At 48.8% G+C, this 24,341-nt stretch overlaps 10 protein-coding genes across 10 annotated transcripts; 5 read left to right on the top strand and 5 right to left on the bottom strand.

Moving 5' to 3' along the window:
• Positions 1–669: 669 nt before the first annotated feature.
• Positions 670–1,932, top strand: I303_100013 (uncharacterized protein; the record flags this gene model as incomplete). Its single annotated transcript, XM_018403390.1, has 6 exons — positions 670–822; positions 912–1,196; positions 1,260–1,337; positions 1,405–1,548; positions 1,611–1,696; positions 1,770–1,932. The coding sequence occupies 6 exons, from the start codon at positions 670–672 to the stop codon at positions 1,930–1,932; spliced, it is 909 nt and encodes a 302-aa protein (XP_018266044.1).
• Positions 1,933–2,157: 225 nt separating this feature from the next.
• On the bottom strand, positions 2,158–4,184 carry I303_100012 (uncharacterized protein; the record flags this gene model as incomplete). Its single annotated transcript, XM_018403389.1, has 9 exons — positions 2,158–2,287; positions 2,359–2,701; positions 2,770–2,819; positions 2,877–3,193; positions 3,249–3,439; positions 3,521–3,725; positions 3,791–3,861; positions 3,926–4,093; positions 4,148–4,184. 9 exons carry the CDS (start codon positions 4,182–4,184, stop codon positions 2,158–2,160), a joined length of 1,512 nt encoding a protein of 503 aa, XP_018266043.1.
• A 1,438-nt stretch (positions 4,185–5,622) lies between these two features.
• I303_100011 (uncharacterized protein) lies at positions 5,623–6,745 on the bottom strand (the record flags this gene model as incomplete). Its single annotated transcript, XM_018403388.1, has 5 exons — positions 5,623–5,809; positions 5,864–5,929; positions 5,972–6,362; positions 6,410–6,459; positions 6,516–6,745. 5 exons carry the CDS (start codon positions 6,743–6,745, stop codon positions 5,623–5,625), a joined length of 924 nt encoding a protein of 307 aa, XP_018266042.1.
• A 780-nt stretch (positions 6,746–7,525) lies between these two features.
• Positions 7,526–9,857, top strand: I303_100010 (uncharacterized protein; the record flags this gene model as incomplete). The annotated part of the gene is made up of 6 exons (XM_018403387.1): positions 7,526–8,097; positions 8,159–8,411; positions 8,461–8,657; positions 8,711–8,852; positions 8,904–9,385; positions 9,440–9,857. The coding sequence occupies 6 exons, from the start codon at positions 7,526–7,528 to the stop codon at positions 9,855–9,857; spliced, it is 2,064 nt and encodes a 687-aa protein (XP_018266041.1).
• Positions 9,858–10,186: 329 nt separating this feature from the next.
• I303_100009 (uncharacterized protein) lies at positions 10,187–12,375 on the top strand (the record flags this gene model as incomplete). The annotated part of the gene is made up of 10 exons (XM_065968033.1): positions 10,187–10,404; positions 10,482–10,719; positions 10,777–10,878; positions 10,941–11,054; positions 11,110–11,391; positions 11,456–11,534; positions 11,582–11,636; positions 11,692–11,906; positions 11,971–12,194; positions 12,256–12,375. 10 exons carry the CDS (start codon positions 10,187–10,189, stop codon positions 12,373–12,375), a joined length of 1,647 nt encoding a protein of 548 aa, XP_065824105.1.
• A 537-nt stretch (positions 12,376–12,912) lies between these two features.
• I303_100008 (uncharacterized protein) lies at positions 12,913–15,158 on the bottom strand (the record flags this gene model as incomplete). Its single annotated transcript, XM_065968032.1, has 14 exons — positions 12,913–13,057; positions 13,110–13,182; positions 13,248–13,402; positions 13,459–13,529; positions 13,580–13,629; positions 13,686–13,752; positions 13,817–13,841; positions 13,907–14,028; positions 14,093–14,230; positions 14,282–14,359; positions 14,412–14,813; positions 14,857–14,876; positions 14,932–14,991; positions 15,044–15,158. 14 exons carry the CDS (start codon positions 15,156–15,158, stop codon positions 12,913–12,915), a joined length of 1,521 nt encoding a protein of 506 aa, XP_065824104.1.
• Positions 15,159–16,006: 848 nt separating this feature from the next.
• Positions 16,007–17,461, top strand: I303_100007 (uncharacterized protein; the record flags this gene model as incomplete). Its single annotated transcript, XM_065968031.1, has 9 exons — positions 16,007–16,263; positions 16,323–16,404; positions 16,468–16,473; positions 16,525–16,586; positions 16,649–16,772; positions 16,825–16,872; positions 16,924–17,053; positions 17,113–17,314; positions 17,371–17,461. 9 exons carry the CDS (start codon positions 16,007–16,009, stop codon positions 17,459–17,461), a joined length of 1,002 nt encoding a protein of 333 aa, XP_065824103.1.
• A 249-nt stretch (positions 17,462–17,710) lies between these two features.
• I303_100006 (uncharacterized protein) lies at positions 17,711–19,327 on the bottom strand (the record flags this gene model as incomplete). The annotated part of the gene is made up of 7 exons (XM_065968030.1): positions 17,711–17,797; positions 17,857–18,149; positions 18,212–18,344; positions 18,399–18,656; positions 18,719–18,924; positions 18,981–19,024; positions 19,074–19,327. The coding sequence occupies 7 exons, from the start codon at positions 19,325–19,327 to the stop codon at positions 17,711–17,713; spliced, it is 1,275 nt and encodes a 424-aa protein (XP_065824102.1).
• Positions 19,328–19,835: 508 nt separating this feature from the next.
• I303_100005 (uncharacterized protein) lies at positions 19,836–21,556 on the top strand (the record flags this gene model as incomplete). Its single annotated transcript, XM_018403382.2, has 3 exons — positions 19,836–20,174; positions 20,227–20,451; positions 20,510–21,556. 3 exons carry the CDS (start codon positions 19,836–19,838, stop codon positions 21,554–21,556), a joined length of 1,611 nt encoding a protein of 536 aa, XP_018266036.2.
• A 187-nt stretch (positions 21,557–21,743) lies between these two features.
• On the bottom strand, positions 21,744–23,713 carry I303_100004 (uncharacterized protein; the record flags this gene model as incomplete). Its single annotated transcript, XM_018403381.1, has 4 exons — positions 21,744–22,675; positions 22,734–23,076; positions 23,125–23,395; positions 23,448–23,713. The coding sequence occupies 4 exons, from the start codon at positions 23,711–23,713 to the stop codon at positions 21,744–21,746; spliced, it is 1,812 nt and encodes a 603-aa protein (XP_018266035.1).
• Positions 23,714–24,341: the final 628 nt, after the last annotated feature.

Below are 24,341 nucleotides of genomic sequence, written 5' to 3'. Positions count from 1 at the left end.
TTTCCCAGTACCTTTTTGCCGTACTACCCTACCTGCCTGAACGGGAACGCCTGAAACAGGATGTCCTCAGGGTTCTACTGACACACTTTTAACACTTTTAAGCAGGTTCTAGAAGGCGGACGTATGCTTGTTTCTCGTTAAAGCGGAAACCATGACACCCATTTAACAAAAGATCAGGGGCGAGAAAGGCAAAATTAGGGTTTTCTGGAATGCGGTAACGTGATCGGTCAATCGAGATCATCAGATCGGCATGTCACCGGCTTACTTTTCACCCTGGACCGCTCAAGAATTTTGCTAGATTTGCCCGAATCGTACACTAAGGTGTCTCACTAACGGATCGACCTAAGTTTGTCCGTCTAGATTAATCACTCTTTACGTGTGTATCAGGATTCAGAACGAGAAGATTGAGTAATCAAGAAGCCGAGTTCACGTTATTCTAAATACTTCGACATAGTGATGCAGGTGAAAAATTCGACATGGCTCTATTCGATGGGACTGGTCGTCAAGAGCAATCAACATATATAGTTTGGAGAGCTGCTTCTCAAAATGAGGTGTTCGGTATCAACTCAATATCAAACACAAAAACAGGCCACCCAGCTGACAGATTGACGGGAACAACACGACTTTGACGACTTGCGTGAACCCCGACTTTGACAGCTTGCTTGTGCGATGTGGTCGAAAGCCACCTTGGCCTTACTGGTGTTCTTCACTCTCTTCGTCAAGTTCGTTCAAGCAGACAACGCTTTCGCAGGATGTTTCTCGATTTTGCCTTCAGCGACCACCCAAGCAACTGGTACCTTCTCTTCCGCAACAGCATGCGACGTGAGTATTTGGGATTTGACCTGCACTTTCGACATGTGCGCTGCTGTCATTTTTTCATGATTAGGTTGGTAATTGACTCATTTGAGTAGGCTGCCTGTCCAAACAACAAACACTCCTTTTATCAACTATCAACGAAGAATTGTTATTGTACGGACAAGTACCCTTCCGAAGGTTACTTCCAGCTGGGCACGGCGGACGCTTGTAACAATCCAGCACATTACGATGCTCGAATAACGCATACATCTTTCACTTGGAGACCGACTTGCTACTCGACCGCACCAACTGGCTTGACTTTCAGCGGGTTGACAGGTCCGGATACCTGTTTGAAGAATTGCGGGACGAGTTTAGGGGCTACATTCTACGTTGATAGTATCGTGAGTACGCTCTCGTAAGACGTAAGATGCGACCACCCATGCTGACGTGTTTCACTCATGCAGGATGGCAACTATCAATGTGCTTGTGGCCAACCAAACAGTTTCGGATCTACTGCTGCCTGCGGACCTGGGACCTACTTCGTGAGTCTTATCTGACTCTGGATAAGTGTTTTCTTCCCATTTCAAGGCTAACTCCGAGTATGCGCAGTACTACTATCACACCGCAGCTCAGGCTTCTCAAGGTCTCAGTAGAAGGAGGAAGATAGAAGAAGAGAGGAAACGAGGTATACATACGTACTGTCCGAAAGGCTTGACACCATGCCAGATAGAAGATATACCTGGAGCCTACGAAGTGAGTGCTGCGTCAACCTGTACTAAAGCTCCGAGTCGCGCTGAATTCACCTACCTCCACAGTGCATAGACACCAACGCGGAGCTGGAATCTTGCGGCGGATGCTTGTATGGATCCTTAAGCTCGCCCAACGCTACGATAGGTCAAGAGTGAGTCTTTACCATGCTCGACTGTCCGTATGTCGGTTTCCGTAAGCTGATCATGCTCGTCGCTGTGTAACAGCTGTTCGTCCGTTCAAGCAACATTGGGTGGAGTGACCTGTGAGAGTGGGCGATGCGTAGCATACAAATGCAAGTCGGGGTACACCCTTATAGACCAGCAGTGTGTACCGCGCAAAGGGTATAGTGTCAGCAGCAAGGCTAAGACCAAAAGAAGGCGCATTTGAACGCATTTAGCTTAGATTTTGACGATCGGACTGTAGCATAAAAAGAAACACAAACATAGAACATAGATATAGATTTCTTCCTCATCATCGCATTTTGACTTGGGCTTGACGTTCGTCAGATATATTTTTGGGTTTCACGATACATATAATGATTTCATCGATGCCATTATTACGATACATAGCAACACATACAAAATAAGGCTACAAATATCTCGGAAATACAGCTTACTTAGGCTGTAGTGGACCTTTAGCGGGACCATTGACTACTTCACCTTTGCAAGTAAATCTTGATCCATGAATTGGACAGTCAAACGACTTTTCAGCAGAGTTCCAGGCTACGATACCTTTCAAGTGACTATGGAGGCAGGGTCCAAATCAGATCCGCACACATGACATTGAACTGTTGGGCACTGGGACGTCACTCACGGACAGATGGCAGTCATCTTGTGAACCTGTCCTTGTTCGTCCTTGTAGACAGCTACTGGACTCAAGCCTTGTCGCACGACATCTCCTTGACCAGGTACAAGATCTTCAATATCAGTCATAGTCTTGGTACAGGTCGTGATCCATTTCGTAAAGTAGACTTGATCAGACAAGTTCTCCTTTACTACATCAGGCAAGGTCTTCAATGCTTGTTTCAAGTGGGAGCCGCTATGTTGTCTCGAAGGCGAGAACGTATGAGCCCAAGGGTTTTCTTTGCCGAGGATGAGGTCTGAGATCAGGATGCCACCGATAGCAGCGTATGTCAAACCGTCACCATTGTCGCCAGCTGAAAGGATGATTTCCAGTCAGTCTGAGGATGAATGAGCCTGAATTAAAATGAGACGAAGCGCTTACTGTGTACATACACGTTATCCTCCCCTGGGTCCCGACCGATATACGCGATTCTACAAAACGAATAAGCATTTGGAAGACCACAAAAGAATTGGCTGTTCAAGACTAACCCATCTGGTGAATCCAACACTTGACCACTCCACTTATATTGAACGTCGCCTGCGCTAGTCCATCGCTCTCTTGCCCAAGATTCCAACCTCTGAAATCGCTCTTCATAATCATCGTGTTTCCCCACTTTCTCATCTTCACCTCCAACGACTAACAGACTGTATCCTTCTTGCTTAGAGGGAGTGACTCTGACATAATGGTATGGGTCTCCGAGGTCCCACCATAAAGCTTGTTCGCCATTGGATGATACATCCTCGGATCGGATCTTTAACGCTACTGCGTATGTTCGAAGCGCTTCCACTCGCTCAATCATGACAAGCTACGAAGGCGTGTGAGTACTTGCTCCAAGTATTGAGTGATGTCCTCGAACTCACCTTTTGCAGAGGAACGTTGGTTGCCATGACTAACGACTGAGCCTGAACCTTCTTGTCATTGTCCAGACTCGCTGTAACACCGCCGTTCTCCTCAGAATGACTCATGTATCGAGTCTTCTCGTAAATCTCCCCTCCCATGTCAGACACAGCCTTGGCGAGACCCTGGATATACTTGGTCGGGCGAAATGTAGCTTGATTACCGAATCAGATCGCCGGCCCACTCTTGAAACCCTTGATGTACGCATCATTGACTATAGAGACGTCGAGCTTACCGGTGTTCTCAGCTGCATTGTACAGCTCTTCGAGAATGTCTAGTCGGAAGTCCGCTGATCCGGTGGGTAGACCGTGGAACATGTAACCGGAAACTCTGACAAAATCACAATCGATTTGATGCTTCTCGACGATTGAAGCGATCCGGTCGATGGCGGCCTGTTGAGCAGCGGCGATTTGTGCTGTACCATCGGCCCCATGCAGCTTCTGTCCATTTTGTTCCCCCATATTCAGCTCAGCCTAACTGCTGCAAAGGGGATCCATGGGCTCACAAGGAAGTCATTGTACTCGATGTCAGCTGACAGATGACCGGTTGTTCTGCCTGTCTCCCCCGATCCAATTTCTGCAAATACACACTTTGCAGGTCAGCAGTCATATCAACATCGTATCGACACTGCGATACTCACTACCGTCCTCGAGAAGAATCACTTTTTTCTGACCGGTGCTCAGCAGCTCATATGCGATGTGCAACCCAGCAATTCCACCTCCGACAACGACTACATCCGTCTTTGCGTCCGACGTGAGCTGCGGGTATGAGGGTGCTTTCGACAACAAATCGTCCCTCTCCAGCCAGACTATACCATAGATCAGTTATCTCTCCGATCGCGATCTGACCCCACCACGCTCACCAGTCTTGGTCACACCTGAAGAATCGGTTCCGGACATGTTTCTAGCGGTGACAAGTGATCTTGAGACGATTGGTCGAAAGTATGTGGGCGAGTTCCAGATACAAGGTACTGGGGAGAAAGCGTTACTTCTTCTTGAGATCGTTGAACAAGATCGTCTAAGCAAAAGCATCACGCTATGGTCAAGAATACCAAGAAACTCTTGAGCCAATCAGGGGATTAGGGATGCACACACCGTCTACCGATCTTGGTTATATGCAACTCTAGATCTCATCCCATGATTCCAGCAAACCGTCATAACGTATTCAGGCACAGAGAAAGTCACACGCGATGTGGGGGAACAACATATCTGGGGCAACCTATGACGACGATATCTGCCATAACGCTTTAGTATGTAGGCATATTCATAATCTTTGATCGTCAAGATCACACAATCGACGATATACACAGTGCCGGTCCTGGATCGCTGATCGATCCATTCACTCTGCAGTGTACGACTGAGACAATGACCATGATGTGCCAAGGAAGGGAAATGGATCGCAGCCGCCCATCAACGCTTTTGCATGCATCATCTATTTCAAGTCGAGGGCGCATTGCCCTGTAAATTCGTGCCGAGTCACAACCCAGACCATTTGACTGCCGTTCGTTCTCGTTCCCCTGATCACGCGTTCATTTCACCTATTCACGAAGAACGACAGGCGTGGCAACGGGTTCTTCGCCTTCTCCAACAGGTGTTTTGGATTTGAACTGATCACCGGTCTGGACTTGGTCATTGGCATATGCTTCGTTATCTTGTGCAATTCCCTTCCACTCCCCAGCTAGCCCGGAGAGTCCATTGCCATCGGTCGTCGAGCACACAAACATCAATCCCGATATGACCGAAATCTGCCATTCCAAAACTATGCTCGGTCATACGGGACCAGAGGGAACCTATCTAGAAATGGTCAATCATGTACATAGTTGGGCAAATCGCTGAGACAGGCAAGACAGACGACCTGGTCATACAGAAGGATATAGTAAGGGGAATAATATCAGTCGCCAACTAGCTGATAAAAAGTTTGGCGGAAATTGAATTGTCTACCTCGATATTGGACAAGATGGATTATGCATTCAAGCGATTCTTATGGCTGTAGGTATATGTACATATGGCTGGGATGTCAGACATGCAACCCATGCGGCGTTCGCTGTTACATTATGATCAGTAACGATGTTGTTATCCAATGCGATCCCACAATAAAGTTTGCAGGACACAGTGTCATCGAATGTAAGCTGGGCATTGCTTCAGCCCAGAACAACTGTTATGAAAGATAGCCTAACTTCCGGAGTGTGCGGATCGATGTGTGCATAGATGGGCTGACTGGATCCTTGCAGACCGACATATGGGTCTCCTTGCTTCGCGGCTGACATACAATATGCATGGGCCACACAATTGCAATATCGATGCAATATCGATGGGAGGCAGCGTTCTTTGAGATCTACTAAGCCATCAAATTCTCAAAGCTGGTGCCGAAATTCCCGTCAAACTCGATAGATAGATATTCCTTTTTACCATGCTCGTCGTCATAGAATGTACCCCCTACCCATGTATCGTTGATTGCACCAAGTGCTTCCACTTCGGCTTGAATAGATTTGGGCCAAGGAGGGAGCAGGGGATTCTTGTACCACCTGAAAAGATTGTATTAGTACTGGTGCTCATCCGAAAAAAACACAATAACGTACCCAGCAGTATAGACAAGAGCAAGCATTACTCTTACATCGTCGGTTTCGTTATGCATGCCCGCATGCCTGACACACATCAGCAAAAGACGGGTCCGGGAGTCCACTCACCATAATCGCAGATCCCGTAGCACCAGACTTCCCTTTGGCAAATTAGGCTGGATGGGTGGTCTGACCCGTCTTCTCTGCTCTAAAGAAGACTTCTTAACATCGCCTGAGGTCACAGCGACATAATCGTCTAAAGTCTGATCCTTGTGAGTACCCAACCATATCTCCGTTGACCCGTTTCTGGCATGCGCGTCAATAAGGCAAATATTCATTGCGATAGCGGTTGGAGCGGGGATGTGTCGACCTTTGATATCCCTATGTACATCTTGTCGCTCAGGAGCATGACCAATCAGGGTGTTGGATCGGACATAGTGAAGCTCTGGTCTTGGCCCGAGTAGCTGCGTGAGGACGGTAGCAGCGGGCTTGTTGGCATATATTTCGGGGAAAAGGTAGTCTGTGATACTGCATCAGCGGTGTGCGTGATCGAGAAACGTTACCCACCTTTGAGAAGAGGAGGGACTTGAGAAATGTTACCGCATTCGATTCCTTGGCTTTCAACATACGACGAATCAGCTATCAACTAACCGCTGGACAGACAATGACGTACTTCCAGTGAACACCTTTGACTGAACCAGACATGATACGATCTTTATCCGCCATCATCCTCTCGTTGAGACTGTCTATGACGTCTATCGGGACAGCATTGTCGAGCACAACCAGACCGTCCTTGTGAAAAGCAGAAACAGCATGGTATAGGTTCGAAGGGGATAATCGACCAGTTGTACGCTCTATGTCTGATAACTTAATTACTGCGGGAGCATCGGTCTTGACAGGCATGCTGCTAGATGACAGTCGGGGAAATACAGAAGCTTCTTTGACACATGATGGATTGACATGTCACTTGAACTCGGCTCTCTTATGCACAAGGGTGATGACAATGATATTGTTCAGTTGAGGTGACTCGGCGACTAGACCGATAGAGGCCAAATGTTTGACGGGGAAGATGGACGGACCTCCACCCATCTGGAAAGCGATTGTGCAGACATGCGGATTGTAGAACAATCTATCCGCATGACATCCATCCATCAGGAATCCGATTCTCCGTTGCATCCATGGCTCGCTCTTTCTTTGTCCTCAGAATAGGATACGAAGCACAGCGGTCCATTGATCTTGCATCTGAACGGCCAATCAGAATCAGCACACGAAGGACTGAATCTACGGGCATTCGGCACCATGGAAAGTCCTGTTGTAAGGCTGTCAAGGGCTTGCCAAGCGTGAGTAGAGATACCTGCTTATTGCAGACAAATTTATGCTGATATCCTGAGCGGAAGTAAGCTGCCGGACAGTGAGTAGTCCCCATGCACCCTATGAACCCTGCTGAAGTGCTCCAGGCCAAAGTTCGTTGCAGAGAATCTGAAGTAGAATCGATATGCATCAGATGCAAGGAAGCAGGTCTATATTGCAATCGTGTGCCAACGAAGAGGGGTCGTACAAAGGGCAGCAAGAAGTGAGCTTCTTGCATTGCAGTGTATATACTGACATGATCCAAGTCGAAAGACTCTTGAAAGGCTGCAAAGCCAGAGACACAATCTCGAGCACCCAGTGTCGCAGCGCAGGATGTCTACAGGGAAAACTTCGACAGAAGACGGTCGAGTCACAGACGGTGATATCAGAAACGACAGCCGCTCGTTGAGCCCGATGAATCTCATTTGGACTCGACCTCACAGCATTAGTCCATCTGCAGCACCGAACCCCTTATCGCAACAGTTTCAGCCCCCATCTCACATCGCCTCTTCATCCCGCCGTCCTGCACTGGACCAGCTACAACAGTCATTCCCGACGTCTCGCTCAGATCAGATCACCCTGCCTACCCACATCTCCAGTCCTAGTGCTATTGGAGGGGATCTTCAACATCCATTGCTTTGGTTAGCGGAATGTGCTCGACAAGGGTGGGACTCTCAGACTGTTTCGGCACCATTGGGGTTCCCTCCTTCGCGATCGGTATTACCGAGTGACGACTTGAGATTGTTGAATCAGTGGGGGAACAAGGAATTATTCAAAGCTCTACACGATCAGCAGACGTTTTTCCAGCATGGGCTATATGGAACTAAACGAGATGTCAGTGAGGGCTTAGATCCTGTGCAGAAGGGGCTCATCGTGGAAGAGGAGGTACTGGAGCTGTTCGACGGGTAAGTGGTGATAACATGGTTGTCAGATCATGCACAAAATGACATCGTATCTCTAATCCAGCTATTTCCGATATTGTCATCTGCAAATGCCTATACTCGATACATCCCTCCACACTCCAAGCTATGTCAGATCCCGCTCTGCTTACCTCTTCACGGTCATCTTGATGGTCGGGGCTATTGCTTTGGCTACCTTGCCCAGCTCATTAGCCGAGTATTGTCAGATAGCAATCAAGCTACATACACATGCGGAGAAATTGCAGTCGGTATTATGTGCAACGGCGGCAAAATCAACGGAGATAGTGCAAGCAGAAATGGTCAGCGTTCATCACAAACAGGGTGTACATTCAGCTGAATAACTTTTAGCTCTTCATCGAGTGGGGTCTGCGTAAGAATCGACTCGTCGATGATCAACGTTGGGCAAGAATGGGATGGGCCAGTCGTCTGACATCCTCGATCGGTCTACAGCATGCGGGATCGAGGTCAGCCGATGAAATGGATCGGGACTTATTGCTAAGAAACGATTTCAGGTTGAGGGTATCTCTGATACTCTTTGAAAGCAGGTATGTGATCTGAACAGCTCGTCGCTGAGAGGCAATCACTGATCGTACCCAAGATGGGAAGCTATAGCTGACAGAAAAGCAGTCTCTCCTGACATATCCGAGCTATCGGTCGTCGAGGTGGACAGACTGAAGCGATGTGGACCTTTTGATTTCGAGGCTATTTTAGCGGCAGATTACGAGTTGCATCTGTTCGAGGTGGGTGATTCTTGATATGTATCAAGCAGATTTTACTGACATACGCGCTAGGTTGATTCGAAGGAAAGGCTCTCTCGTCTCTCTCCACACTCTACGATAGGATTCGAGGCTGAGAAAAGCTGGATATCTACATTTCTTACCGCTTGGGAAGATCGTTGGCTATCGCCTCATTCCGACTCACTCAAAAGATGGCATTATCGCTATATCTCCCTTCGTTCACGGCTGGTAGGGCTTTTACGCATCTCGAGGGCGCAATCCTCATCGGACAAATGGACCTCAGAGACACGTCAAGAATTATTGCGACTATCCATACAGATGCTTGAAGGGGCGCTGTGCCATGAAAGAGCACTGCATATGATCGGAAGGACTTCAGCGCTTGTCTTCGCGTCTACAATCATCTTACAATTGACGGAGCCAGATGCTAGTAGTAGGGACCTCATATTGAGGGTTGCGCTTAGGCTGGCAGGAGACCCCAATCAGAATCTGATGACTTACGAGAAGCACAACGGGTTTCAACTTATCAATATGTTGTGGTATGTTGCTGGTACCTCTTAGGCAATATTTGAACTAATAAGACCTGGCTACAGCCTGAGCTCGATAGCAAGAGGGACGGTACCTCAAATATCTGACCCGGACGAGATATTGGACTTGGCAAGGAATTCTTTTGACTCGTCTCTCGCCGCCGCCAACCCCGCAAGTACCGAAGGGCCACCATCAACGACCCAGCCCAGTCTCGAAAATGCAGCGACAGAACCGGCGACTTTCGCTTGGGCAGATTTCGAGCAAGTTTTTGGCACAGCCGGAATCGACTTTCCTTATTTTCCCACATCGGCTTCGCTACAGAGTAATTCAGGAGTTATGGCCGTTGGAGCCCTCAATGCTGACGCAATCTTCGCATCCGATGGATCAGCTAGCCCAGGTCAGTCCTTTGGTAATTGCAATGCCGAAACGGATACAGCAATGCGCGGCTATTTGGAGTATATAAGTTCGGCCATGGGAGATTAACGGTCACTAGACGTACCTTCCTGCATAGTCAAGATGTTTTGTTGTAAATTTCTGTGATGCATGAAGCTCAGAGATGAAATGCCGTACTGGATTTTCTGACTGCCTGAAAGCCGAATCTAATCCCCGAGGTTAGCACAAACAGACGGAGAATAAATACCGGGAATCAGAGTAATCTAGACTGAGAAGTAGTAATCGCTACCAAACTATTGGTCTTACATTTGTCAAAGATATATATAATTCAAGCTTGGTCAGGGCTATCTAGTAACCATGTACGGTCCCGCATCATCTCTGCAGCCCCTCTCACTGACGACAAGCGACGCTCACTCATGATGAAAGATCAAGTAGAATTCACTCCAACCGCACCAGTTGTTGACTCTAAAGGCGATGTCATAAAAGATGATGGAATCAATGTTTTAGTCAACGACCAAGCACAAGATGGAGATGCAAATAGATTCAATGTCGTTGAACACGAAGAATCAGCGTTTGTTGGTATGTCACGGATGCAAGCTCTTAAAGTGTTCTGGCGACCGACCTTATTCTGCTACATGTGCGCGTTCAGTGTGGTGATGAATGGTATCAGGATTCGGTGAGTGTGCCGATTTCTCACGCGCCTCTTCCTTGTAGAACAACGCTAATCGGGCGACAGCTGCCGGGAGGTCTTCTTGCCAATGCGGGATTCATCAAGCAATTTGGCACTATTTCTGATGGTGAAGGTGGTGTCGCTTTAGACGCTCAGCACATCTCCGTGTGGAGCGGTGTCGCCTATGTCGCTCAATTCATTGGATGTCTACTGGGTGGAGTCATCTCCGATAGATTTGGGAGAAGGACTGGTATGCACGCGCTCACATTAGGCTACGGTCTGGTATGTTAATGGCTCATCATTCCATGGTGTCGAGCTTACAGGGATTTATTTACTCAGGGTGTCATCGTCGAAATGGTTGCTAAAGATTGGAAACACTGGCTTGCGGCAAAACTATTCACAGGTCTTGGAGGTGGTCTGGCGCAGGGAACTATTCTTTCTGTAAGTGATAGTCCTTTTGCTATGTCACATTTGTCGAAGCTTCACTGACCCGAGGTACTTAGTATATGAACGAAATTGCTCCAGCACAGATCCGTGGTTACCTACTCTCTACGTACGGCGCTGCCTATGCCGTGGGTCAGCTGTTCATTGCAATCGCCCTACAGATAGTAGACACCGTGAGTCATTGATCTTCCTTCATCTCAAAGCCTTCTGACATCTCTTCCATTGTAGACCGATCCTGAAGGCTATCTCAAAGCAGTGTACTCCGAATGGGTGGTTCTGGGCCCCTGGATCATCATGTCATTGCTTCTCCCTGAGTCCCCATGGCATTATGCTCGGCAAGCACGAGAAGACCTCACGAAAGAGTCTTTAGGCAGGATCTACAAAGGGATCTCTGGATACGACGCCGATCGAGAGTATGCCGTCATGGCGTTGGAGATTCCGAGGGAGAAGGAGGCCAGGCATACCAACAAGCAGACTTCTTGGAAAGATATTTTGAGGGGACCCAATCTTGTGAGATCCAATTGCTTTTTGGTTCCGGGCGTTTTAGCATTCAACACATCTGACAACTTCGCAGAAACGAACATTCGCCGGTGTCTATGCTCTCGGCATGCAGAACTGGGTTGGAAGTTCTGTCGTATTTCACTATACCACCTGTTCGTGACTTTATGCCTATCGAGGAAGGATCTAACAATCAATGTAGATTTCTTCCAACAAGCGGGTATCCCTCAACCGTTCCAAGCCAATGTTATCGTATTGTGAGTGGTGTCGTGTCATCTGCCTCTCGTACTTGCCCAGCTGACTCTGCCCCAGCTGTATCCTGATTGCAGCCAATATTGTCTCTTTCTATCTCGTTGAGAGGGCTGGTCGACGAACTCTCATACTCTATGGAGGTGCAGCATCAGCCGTACTGTGTGTCGTGATCGGAACGATGGGTGTGATTGAACAGACCACGTCGTCGCAGAACGCAAGTCTGGCTGTGATATGCATCTGGGTAGTGGTATACGCCCTCTGTTTCGCTGGTACCGGTGAGTGCACCTCTCCTGTTTCGTTTTCACTTGCACGGTAGCGATGGCTGACGCATCCTGGTAGGTTGGCTTCTCGCTGGAGAAATATCGACCCCTCGACTTCGTGCAAAGACTTCTTCGTTCATTGCTGCAACCAATGCTATCGCAGGAACGCTGTACAACACCACCGTTCCCCTTATGCTTGGTACCGATGGAGCCGGTGCGAGAGGCTGGGGACTGAAAACGTTGTTCATGTTTGCTATTCTGTCTGCAGTCGGAACGGTGCTCTGTTTCTTCCTTGTACCTGAAGTGAGTGGTTGCTGGCGGTAAGGTACACGCAGGATTGCTGCTCATTCAACTCATTTCGCAGACCAAAGGACGAACCTTCAATGAACTCGACGAGATGTACGAAACTGGAATACCACCAAGGAATATGAAGAAACACGTTACAAGAATCGAAGAGGCTGGCCTGAAAACACACTTTGCGTAAGCAGCTGTACAATCTGATAAGCGGTTTGGGCATCACGGAAAGCTCAACACCAGGGTCGGGCGGGAAATGTGGAGTTTGACTGTACACAGCAAGAGGGTAGCGGTTGCTTATTCATGGCTATATGGTATAGAAGCAAGCATTGTATGTGATAATGCTGCGTTCAGATTTCGAAGTCATTGGAAGTCACACGCGATGTGGGGGACCGACCATATCTGAGATAGACTATGACCACGATTTACGGGTCATGACGCTCAAATATAGGCAAATTTATGCATCATCAAGATCACCCAATCGACCATGTCCATTGTGCCAGTCCTGAATCGCTGATCGATTCGTTCGCTCTGCAGTATGCTACTAGATCGGTGACCACGATATCACATGAAGGAAGGGACATCGAACGCGGCTGCTAATTGTTCATGTATGCTGGCGTTCATCCTCTAGAATAGATCGCTTGCACGTTGCCCCGCGATCCTCCGTGCCGAATCATACTCCTCACCACTCCTTGTGAATCAGGTCCCTAACCACGCGTTCTGTTACCTACTCTCGAAGCACGACAGGCGCTGGTACGGGTTGGTCCTCTTCTCCTACAGGTGTCTTGGAATCGAATCTATCATCGCTTTCGATCTGATCGTTGGCTGATGCCTCGTCGTCTTGCGCAATCGCATTCCTAGCTCGCAGCAGTCTATCCATCGATTAGTTATCGGTCTGTTGCAGCGAAGCCGGGTTGCACTCACTTCGAATTTCGCTCGTACCATACCAAGCAGAAGAAAAGCACAATTGCTCCCGCCCAACAGGATGCAGAATATTCTGTGTGCAACAAGTCAATGAAAGGTCCGAACAACAACCTTCTTGGAAAATACATGTGCACTCACTCCACCCGATTCTCCAATGCGGCGCTTCGGTAGCGGGCCAGACCGAAAGTGGTACACCGGCGTTCAAGCAGTACATTGAGACAACACCGAAGGCAACCATGAAAGATCGTTCCTCAGCACTGTGAGCGAGTAAAGTTCCATACCATGCAATTTGCCTATTATCGAAAGGCCATCAGTCGTTGCTGATGTCCTGCAGACCCGGTCGACTTACAAATCGGCAAAGACGGTCGGAATACTCATGATAAAGTACGAAGCGAATCTGACGCTGTCTGGGATCTCCCACTGTGCTCACCGTCAGCTATGACAAGGGATGTGCCGGGCATTCGACTCACGACTGCCAAGACACTTGAGAACGTGAGACCTATCAAGAGACAGAAGAGGACTATTTGACTATTATCAGCATCAAAGTACACAGCGATTCTATCCTATATGACTCACTAAAAGGCCACTGAACCTGAAACCTGTCAGAAAGCGACATCAAGGTCAGAAGAGACACCACCGAGATCTGTCAGGTCATCAGCACTGGACTTCGTGGATATGGATTCCGTAATTAGAGCTCGAGGACTCACTCCTGCAGATGCTACTGGGATCAAGCTGAATGCGATAGCGTCAGCTTGCTAAGGTCAAGCGATGGACATCGCAAGTCTCGCCTCACTCACTTTAACTTTTCGACAGAATACCTTTTGGAACCGTCGGCGTTCTTGAGGCTCTTCAGCCAGAGGTTGAAATACCGTGTCCCAACAGTGCCTTGGCCACCCAATAAGCCGAAAGCCCAGGCAAGCTATACCAAATCATCAACAATCAGCAAAGAAAAACACCTTGCCAGCCGTTAGGACGGGACTAACCCAGTTATGAGGTCCGGTGACAAGTGATTTGACAGCTTTCCATGACCATCCCTTAGGTAAGCTTCGCTTGATCCTCTTCATTCGCAGTTGAGCGGTCTCGACGTCAACATCTCGAAGCCAGAAGGCCCATCGATTAGGCTAGAACCACTGTGAGTTTTTGGAGAGCTAAGTTGCTTCGTGAGTGCTCACCCTGTTTGGATAACCTGGGATTCCAATGTAGCCGTAACCCGCAAAAGCGATGGGGATGATGGCGTTGACGACAAACATCTAGCAGCACAATGAGCGGGCGATAAAGAGATTGACAGCACGGTGGACTGACCCATCTCCATCCCGACAGGCCATGAGCTCCATTGAGATTTCGATACAGTGCAGCCTGAAGAAAGCCAGCCCACATGGACCCGATATAGGTAGAAGCCTCGTAGATGGCGATTCTCTTACCTGCCTCTGAGGGTGTATACCAGGACAGCAGGAGCACCATAATCCCGGGCCAAGCTGTTCCTTCGAAGAAGCCGACAACAAATCGGATACCATAGACCTGCTTGGCGGTGTGAACGGCAGCAAAAGTGGCAGTGGCGATACCCCAGAGGAGCTCTGCTGTTGGTAGCCAGATATTGGGTCGGATCCAATCGTTCATCAGATAGACCGAGAACGGGATCATGATTGTATAGCCAATATTGAAGTATGTGGTGAAATAATTCAGCTCATTTCCATAGAGGTGAAGCTAAGCATACAATCAGTATTGTCCTGACTTCATTCTCACTCACATCTTCTTGCATGCCACTGACTGCAATCGTCAAATACCATCAGTCTGTATCCAAAAGCCCTTAGAGCAAACTCACCATATGCGTTTTGCACATTATTCTGGTCAAGCCACTTGACGATCGACGAGAAGGCAGCATCTGCTTGCAGTTGTCAGATCAGATACTTGACCAATCTATACGCCACACTCACAGATCATGAAGAACACGTCCAGTCTTCGAACTAAAACTTGCTCTCTTCGTTTCTCTTCGGACCATGTTGGATCGTTGAGGAAGATCCACCCTCTGATACGTCGAAGAAGACTCATCTCTTTGCAGTGATTTGTGTCTCTTGAGCTCTGAGCGCTTTGGTTACTGGAAGATTGAATGCCTGCCCCTCTATTTATTCGCCTCCGTGCGCGGGAAAACTCTAGCTCTGCCAATCCGTATCTCATGGAGCCAAGTTTACCAAAGTGCTCGAGGTCGATTACGCCATATTGACTGATCGGTAATCGCTGCCTCTTCCACGCTTCATCAAGGCGGAGTGGATAGGTTTATCCTTTTGTTTTGCCAATAACCATCATTTTCCCGAGAGGCCCTATTTCCACACTTTAATCAGATGCAACATAAGCTTATTTGCAACGGCAATTTTTAATTGAATGTTTAGAGCCGACTCCCAGACTTTCGGGTTTTCAGCTTGCCCGACCCCGTATCGCGCTTGATCACGAAAGATGCATTCCCAATTTTGACTAGTCTTTCGGCCTTGTCGTACGCCAAATGCAATTCCTTGTTATTCCGTCGCTAGCAGCACGCTTGTTCTCAATATGCTTACTAATCTCGGCATATTGATCCCATTAACAAGATTGATCTCGCGAATGAAGGCGTGATATTCGCTCTTTCCGTGGCTGAATTTCGGAAAAAGCCGACGGGAATCGGTCCTGACAGTGTTTTGGCTTGCTAGACGGTGGCCGGTCTTCAGAAGTTAAGTGGATCGTAAAGGATCTTCTGCATTTCGAAGTCCCCATGCAAAGCAACCTCGTCGCCATGACTTCTCACCAGAACACGCAGACACAGACGGATCAAGTGGTCGAGCAGACGGGTCGATTGAACCTCATCGGTGGAACTGTAAGTCGCTGCAGTCAGTCAGTCGGTCATGACTCGACCCCGCTGACGGATCATGAAGGCTCCCAAGTATCCCCAATATCTCCCTACTGTAGACCATACCAAGTTTCCGGACTGGGAGGAGGTTCCTTTCGTTGATGCGGGGTCTAGAGGAACCACAGACAAGCGTAACCTTTTCCTTCCAGGCTCCAAGCATAAGCCAATCACTCCCAGACTAGGAGAGGAGATCGATGGAGTACAGATTTCAGACCTGAGCAAAGAAGGTTTGGACGATCTTGCGCTTTTGGCAGCTGAACGAGGTGTCCTGGTCTTGTGGGTTGTTTAAACATATTGACGATGGACGACTTTCCATTTGCTGACCCACCCAACAGCCGAAACCAGAATTTTAAAGATGTTGGAGTACAGAAGCAACTCGATACGGTCAGACATTTCGGAAGACTCCATATCCATCCTGTGAGTGGAAGTTTTCATGTTGTTCCGTCGTGAAGAGTGCTAAAGCTGAAATCCACCCTGCAGACTATGGTCAGTGTTTAGCATCATCGAATGCCCAATACTAGTTCTGACACTGCACAGCCTTACCCGGCAGGTATCCCGGAAATGCATGTAGTCTTCAAGGATCCCAATTCCACAGCTCCGTGAGTAAGATGACATTGGAAGAGGTGTGAAGGTCATCCGCTGACAGCCCGAACCCGTCCAGGCGTTTGAGCAGCATCAAGCCTGAAGAAACCCAGTCCGTCAGCTCCGTGGTGTGGCATGCAGATCACACAGCCGAAAGACAACCGCCTGGCGTCACCTTCTTCGTAGCACTCGAAGTGCCACCTGTATGTATCGTGTGCCAGCTTCCCTCTGCTTGTTGCTGACTCTGATGTATAGAGCGGAGGTGACACACTCTTTGTCTCAGCCACGGAGGCTTACAACATCGTGAGTAGGCATATACAGTAATGCTATCACATGAGCTGAAAGACCATTCAGCTGTCCGACGAATACAAGAAGCGCCTGGAGGGTCTAAAGATTGTACATGATAATACAAGTATGCTCGAATACGCTGCGAGCAAGGGTTTACCTGCACGATTCAGCCCATCGACTCAGCTGCACCCTCTTGGTGAGCTGAGCGAAATCAGTATACCTTGTAAATTCAGTTGATGACGATTCTTTGTGCAGTCCGAACTCACCCGGCGACAGGCAAAAAGTTCCTGGCTGCTATCGGCGCTGGCGAGGGTAATGGACAGCCACGATACATTCACGGCTTCAAGCGCGAAGAGTCAGAGGCAACTTTACGTCTCCTGAACGATATTCTGCAGAGAAGTGGTGACATCCAGGCGCGAGCCAGCTATGAGCCCGGCACCGTGGTCGTGTGGGACAAGTAAGTGGCGTCAAGTCTTATAAGCTGTTAAATCCACGGCTGATACCCGTTGTCAGCCGAGTCGTAGGTCATTCTGGAATCCAGGACTTCCAAGGTGACAGACGTCACTTTGTTCGGATCTCTGCAATGGCCGAAGTTCCTGTGTAGCACTCTCTGATTACAGCCCTTGGGTATCGTTACAGTATTCATGCATGACGATAGTAGCTGTTGTTCGATGAGCTCCGATCCGTTTCCAGGCGGTTGTTGCAGCATTGCAGAATTTGCTATCGGGATTCGCAATTTTTAAACCTGAAAATGGTAAAGATTCTTAACTCGATGGCAAGTGGGATATGGTGGGCTTGTTCAATCGGAGTCTATAGTCTGCATAAGCGTATATAATAACCTGCGTTGCGCTTATCAAGCTGCAGGGGAAACTGCTTTTGGGATAGCAGCAATGGATTGGATCGCTTCTCCCTGGGCTGGATCTATCTGTCCTAATCGCTCCTTCCAAACCCGTTCAACCTGGATCCAATCAGCGGCTAGCCTTCGGAGGTATGACTCACATCATATGTATAGATCCACTTGGTATCTCCGTGTAACCCCTTCTGCACGATCTCTTCAATGAATTCGTTATCGTCGATCTCAGGACTAGACGCCTCGACTTCTTTGGCGATGTCCGCGAAGCCATCCAAGACATGATACAATTTCTCGTAATGAGGTCCTCGTATGTCGTCGTACAGCTGGAGTGCAGTTCCGACCGAGTCACCGGTCTTCTGGATATGAGCGATAGCTTGGGCCAAGACATATGCATCTTCGAATGCAAATGCAGCGCCTGCACCAAATGCTCCGGATAAGGCTTGAAACTGATGTCAGTTCGATTCCCCTTTCCTCTGACAAGGTTGAGAAAGTCAAGCTCACGATGTGAAGCATCCCCAAGCAAAGCGATCCTTCCTCCATGAATCACTGAGTGTAATCTAGGTCCTCCAAAAAGAGCGAATTCGAGCCATCTGTCCGGGACATCTAGTATTTGCCTGATTGTATCGCAATAGCCCTGTGGGATTCAGTGATAACCGAGCGCTAGATGACTCACGGTGTAGTGTTTCACCACTTCCTCTTTTGACACTTCGTGGCCCCAGCTGACTTTCGTACCGTCTATGTCCGGGACAAGAGCTCTTGTCGCAATTTCGAATAAACCATTGTCCAGAGGCTTGGTGTACACGTGGGTGAGCTTGGTGTGCCAGAAACAGGATCCTTGAGGGATCCTTTCGATGTGCGCGAAATTTTCTTGGGGGACTAGAATACGATATGCTAGTTTTCCGGTGTAGGTGAGTTTGTGATCGGGAAATGCGTAGCTTCGGACAACCTGAAAAGGGGAAGATTTTAGGGGACAGGAAGAAATTTATTGGACTGTTCCGAGATACTCACCGATCGGATCCCGTCTGCTCCAATCACCAGATCAAAAGGTCCCCCACTGGTGCCATCCTTGAAGTACAGAATGACGCCCCCATCGGTCTCCTCCAGATTGATCAGTCGCTTGTTCAACTGAATCTGATCGCGAGGAACTCCGGACAACAGAGCATTTTGCAGCTTGTACCTTTCGATTCGCGATTTTGCCGGCAGATTTGGATCCGCTAGACGATTTCGTATTAGCAGAGGTAGAAGGTACCAAAATATCCTTCGTGCTCACCACTTTGGTATTTCCGGCTGATCAGCTTCCCAGTGGTGCCATTCCTAGTTCATTATTAGCGGAAGATTGGTCCAAGGGCAGTGGAGGACTCACCTATTCTCCACATCGATCGCAGTTCCATCCGCTCTGTCCGTGTATTGTTCTATCTGATCTGCGACGCCCATGAGCTGAAGATGACGCCAAGTATTCTCGTTCAGGCCTATGCCCGCCCCGACTTCCTTCAACTCTTTAGCAGCATCGAACACGCTCAAGTCGACATTCGGCAGTCGCCTGAAATGAATGAATGCCGCTAAGCCTCCTGGACCCGCTCCTACAATCGCGATGTTCAGTCTTTTCTCCACGGTCATATTCGTCCTAATTCTGGTTTACGCAAGCCTTGTTGAGATAATGTGGAAAGTCGTTTGAGCTATTGTTTAGAGCTATTGTTCAGTGCGGGAGAAGCTTGTCCAGTGCATAGCCTCAAGGAGCACATCCAACAGCACCTTATCTCGCCAAAACTGAATTGCGGATCGGCTGGGACTGTTTACTTCGGCCTTGAATGTCATGCGTTCCGTTATGTCGACATCGTTGATTATCATCGCACTAAGCCGAAGATTGCGCAATATTACGTTTGTGGGTAAGGACGAATACCGGAAATTCACGATGCCTTGGCATTGGCAACATGCATGTGCGGAAAACGGTCTTCGCGCAGATGCTGCCAGCTCAGCGGCTGCAGGAGAGAATACGTGCGTGAGCTTCGGAAGAAGGACAAAGGACGGTTGGAAGAGCTTAGCAGCAAAATCTTCAAAAGACGCTGAACTCACCGCGTCTAGCATTTCACCTCAATTCCGCGACCATCATGTTTCTGCTGCGAACATGACGGATCACTTTCACTTTGAGAGACCAATCAAGCGGGTCGCTATAATCGGCAGTGGACCGTCAGGTGTGCCAGCTGCGAGACAGCTGCGAGATGCCGGCTTGGACGTCACTGTATTTGAGCGACAAGACGATGTTGGGGGTATTTGGAACTGGAAAGAAACAACTGCCGGACCTCTTTCCGTTCCGACTCCTCCACCTTCTACCGGTGCTTTCACTCCCAGTTGGGGTCGTGATGGGGTATATGATGATCCAAAGCGAGAACATCGCAATCTTTTCAATCCACCCAATCCTTGCTACTGGAATCTGACCAACAATGTACCAACAAAGACCTTGGCGGTGAGTGATGACGATCTTGCACTCTGACGCACAGCTAAGACCCTAATTTCAGTTCAAGGACTTTTCCTATCCTCCTGATACGCCGGACTGTGTCCCTCATTGGGAGCTGGCAGACTATGTGCGGAGGTATTGGAAGCATTTCGAGTTGGATCGTGTCACTCGGCTAAACACAAGAGTTGAGAATGCGGCGAAACGAGATGATTGGACGTGGGAGTTACAGTTGAGGGAATTAAAGGAATTAGAGGGGTCGAAGGTGAAGGAGGTCTCTTATCAAGAAGTAAGCATTGATCTGAGCAGCTCATCCAAGCGACATGGTGGCTGATCTTGACTCACAGTCGTTTGACGCTGTTCTCGTGGCAACTGGACACTACAATGCTCCTCTGATTCCCAGCATTCCCGGTTCAACCGAATGGTTTCAGCGTTGGCCGGAAGCCTTCTTACATTCTCAAGGTTATCGACGACCTGAAGTATTCGCTGGGAAGACTGTATTGGTGATCGGAGCTGGGACAAGTGGGATGGACATTGCGAGGGATCTAACACCACACGCAGGCAAGATCTGGATTTCCGCAAGAATCAGTACTAGTGCACCAAGCGGATATCAGGCATTCCGTGCCGCTCAGCGATCTCGTACGACGGAGAATCCTGAAGATCTAGAAGAAATCAGCGCTTTCCTACCCATCACCGGAGAACATCGCATACAAGATGCCAAGATAGAGTTGATAGATGGGAAGGTGATCACAGGAGTAGACCATATTATATTCTGCACGGGATATCAATACTCCTACCCCTTCCTCCCTCAATACCACAAAGATCCCGGGACACAACCTTCTTCTGACGGCATAGAACCCCTCGTCGAATGCGGAGACCAAGTCCTTAACCTCTACCGCGACGTATTCTATATCCCAGACCCCACACTCACCTTTATCGGTATCAGCGTTAACACCTCTTCTTTCTCCTTTTTCGAATACCAGTCAATATCTATAGCTAGAGTCTTCACCGGGACAGCTAGATTACCGAGTCAGAAGAGACAGCGGGAAGCACTGGCTGAAGTCGTCGCGAAGAAAGGGAAAGGAAAGTTCCGGCATTTCATGGGTCAAGAAGGGGAAAGAGCATATGTGAAGAGCACGGTAGAGTGGTTGAATGAGGATGCGAAATGGTCAGGCGCGCCGACGGTTGAAGGCCATTCAGCGGAATGGTTGCATGAGAGTGATCAGATCGAAACCAAGATCGCTGCCAAGTATGGCGTCATGCCTGGTGGTCTAGCTGATCTTGGTGGGAATGCTGATCCAGTGACAGTACCAGAGCGTGTGGACAAGGTCGACCCAGTTGAATGTGGGATACATGTAAGATTGACAGGGAAACCGATAGCTGCTCCTGCATAAATAATAGAATGAATTGATGCATTTCACGCGTCCATTTGGATTGCATAATTCGCGTCACACGCCGAGCGCTCCACTGAATATGAGAAAAGACAGGTGCGACCTATCACTCTATGCGTCGCAGACTGCATCTATTTGGTTACTTGATCGGCATTATAGAAAGATACGGATTATATATGCGAGTTATAGTCTAGAAAAGCATACCCTTGACTTGTTTCACCTCGGACACCTTGATGTTTTTGATGAATGCAACGCAGATGAAGGTAACAGCCATGATGCAAGTACCAACAATCAACATCCGCTTCTGGCCCACCCCGTACGCTTCAATGATTGCAATTCTAGTAGGATCACCCATTGGATAGGATAGCTGGACATCGAGACTCTCGTATATGTCGTCGAGTAGAGGTAAAGATTCTTCGGGGAGGTACTTTTCGAGGGCTTGGGGCATCACGTGAGTCCATATGGCACCAGAGATCGAATTACCGACGGCCCCACCGACGTTTCCAAAGGTACTTAGAACGGCAAGGAGGGAGGCCGAGTCATTGTGATTACCCGCAGCAAGCACGGAAACCTGCATACAGATGATGAGGGCACCACCCGCAAGAGCGAGGAAGATTTGGCACATGACGTTGTAGCCAATCGACTTGTCGGGCGTTCTGAAGTAGATGAGAAGACCAGTACCGAGGATGTACAAAGCGATACTGGGCCACATCAACCATTTGTAGTAACCGGTCTTTCTGATGAGGTAGCCGACACCGATGAGCCAAACACCGTTGACCACACTGGAAGCACTGTTGATGTAACCGGCAACCGAGATTGAGACGTCGTAGGTGACCATAAGATAGGAAGTGTAGTAACTTTGCCAAGTACCAGCAGCGATGATGAAGATGAAGTCGAGCATACAGGTACCGAGAACGGTTCGTGATATCAGAAGGTTCCAAGGGATGAAAGGTACCGGAGCGACATATCTCTCGTAGAATGCGAAGCTAATCAACATCAGACCGCCGATGACGATCATGACGATCACGGCGGGTGTCTTCCAGGAGTCGGCGAACGTTTCAACGATGGAGAAGGGTAGGAGGAAGAGGGCGAGACCACCGGCGACGAGGAAGATTCCGAAGACTGAGTTCACAAGACAAATTAGCAGGCTCGAGGTAACAGAAATGCGGGACACACTCACTGTCAAATTGAATCAAGTAGTACCACATCGACTGGTACAAGCTTCGTCCAGACTTTTGTCTAGGAGGCAGCAAGCCGTTTCTCTTGGCTTTTTGTTTGGTAGTGAAGAGGATCATGATCAGGGGAGCTGCGACGACTGGCAGGATGATGGTGAAAGCTCCGTACGCCCATCTCCAATTCTTGGCGTAAAATCCCTCGGACATCTTTGATCCAGCAAAAGCTGTGATGATGTATGGGGATGAGGTGTAAGCGTAAGCGAGACCTCTATCCTTGAGTGAGGAAGTGTCGGCTGTCAGAATATCGACGGTGAAGATCATTCCGCTGAACCCGATGGAGTAGAAGATCTAATAATAGGTCAGCAGACGCAAAGATGCAAATAAGTCGTTACTTACTTGGGCAGCAGCGTAAGTCCCAACATTGGTACAGGCAGCACTCAAGATCAGACCCAATGTTGCGAAAGCTACCAATACGATCAAACCCTTGGTTCTACCCCATACATTCAACGCTCTAGCGACAGTCAGGTAGGTAACGGCACCCATAATATCGGCGACAACGGAGATGATAGGGATAAGTGAGTGAGCGGAGAATCCGGACACGATGAATGGGCCGAGGTTCTGCGTCACTGAGCCTTCGAATGCTCGAATAAGGTAGAATAACCACATACTGCGAATCATCAGCGTCTGCGCTTGCGATCGATCGCGTCGAGTTGACCTACATGATATAAGCCGCGATCAAATGCTTCCTGGTCCATGTCAACGTGATCGCCTCAACCTCTCTCACTCCTTCCTGGATATCCTCATCTGGCTTGTCCTCCGCTTTGTATTGATTGTCGTATCCATGTTCAGGATGATGAGGGAGGTGCGCCAGATTCTGGTCGTCGGAGTGTGCATCTTTCTCACGCTCATCAGGCAAGTCGGTTTCTCGAGGTAGATCGACTGGTACCCGGAGAGCATCCAAATCTGCGGTGGGTGGAAGAGCCATTTTGTCGAGTCGTCGGTCGTTTAGGGGATGAAGAAAGAAAGAGATAGAAGCCAACAATACTTGGCACCGTGCTATATATATGCATGACTCTCACGGATCATCCGTGAACCAAAGAAAATTTTGGGCAGTCAAATGTTAAACACCAACTCGGTAAGCTCGGCCGACATGCTAATCAGATAGGTATTTTCTGCGTCGATCCTCTTCTATCCGCAGGGTATGCTGCGCCCAAAATACTTATCAGACAAGGAATCTCGCAAGGAACAGAGGCGACAGGCACCTGCCAAGACTCCACCCGTTGTGCAATTTCCTTTCTTAGGTTGCAGGCATGACGACCCGAGAGCGAAACGGGAGTCCAATCAAGTTTTTATGGGAACCCTGAATGCTCTCGTTTGCGCGGCGAAACGAGCAACTATCTTCTCCAGCATTCCGCAACGCGCGCTAACGGTTGGTCCGACGAAACAGTCGCAGTACCGAAGATAAAGCCGCCGCTGGCGCATTCAGCTCGAAAATCTCGGTAGTTTAGGCCTACATCCTTTCAGCGAAGCTGAGGCAGCACTCAGTCCACCACGTTGCCGCGTTCCGACTGGAGCATCGGCTGCCCGGATTCGATATTCTTGTCTGTGGCCAG

This window comes from Kwoniella dejecticola, chromosome 1 (assembly GCF_000512565.2).
Source record: "Kwoniella dejecticola CBS 10117 chromosome 1, complete sequence".
NCBI lineage: Eukaryota > Fungi > Basidiomycota > Tremellomycetes > Tremellales > Cryptococcaceae > Kwoniella > Kwoniella dejecticola.
This window is presented reverse-complemented; position numbering and strand designations above follow the sequence as displayed.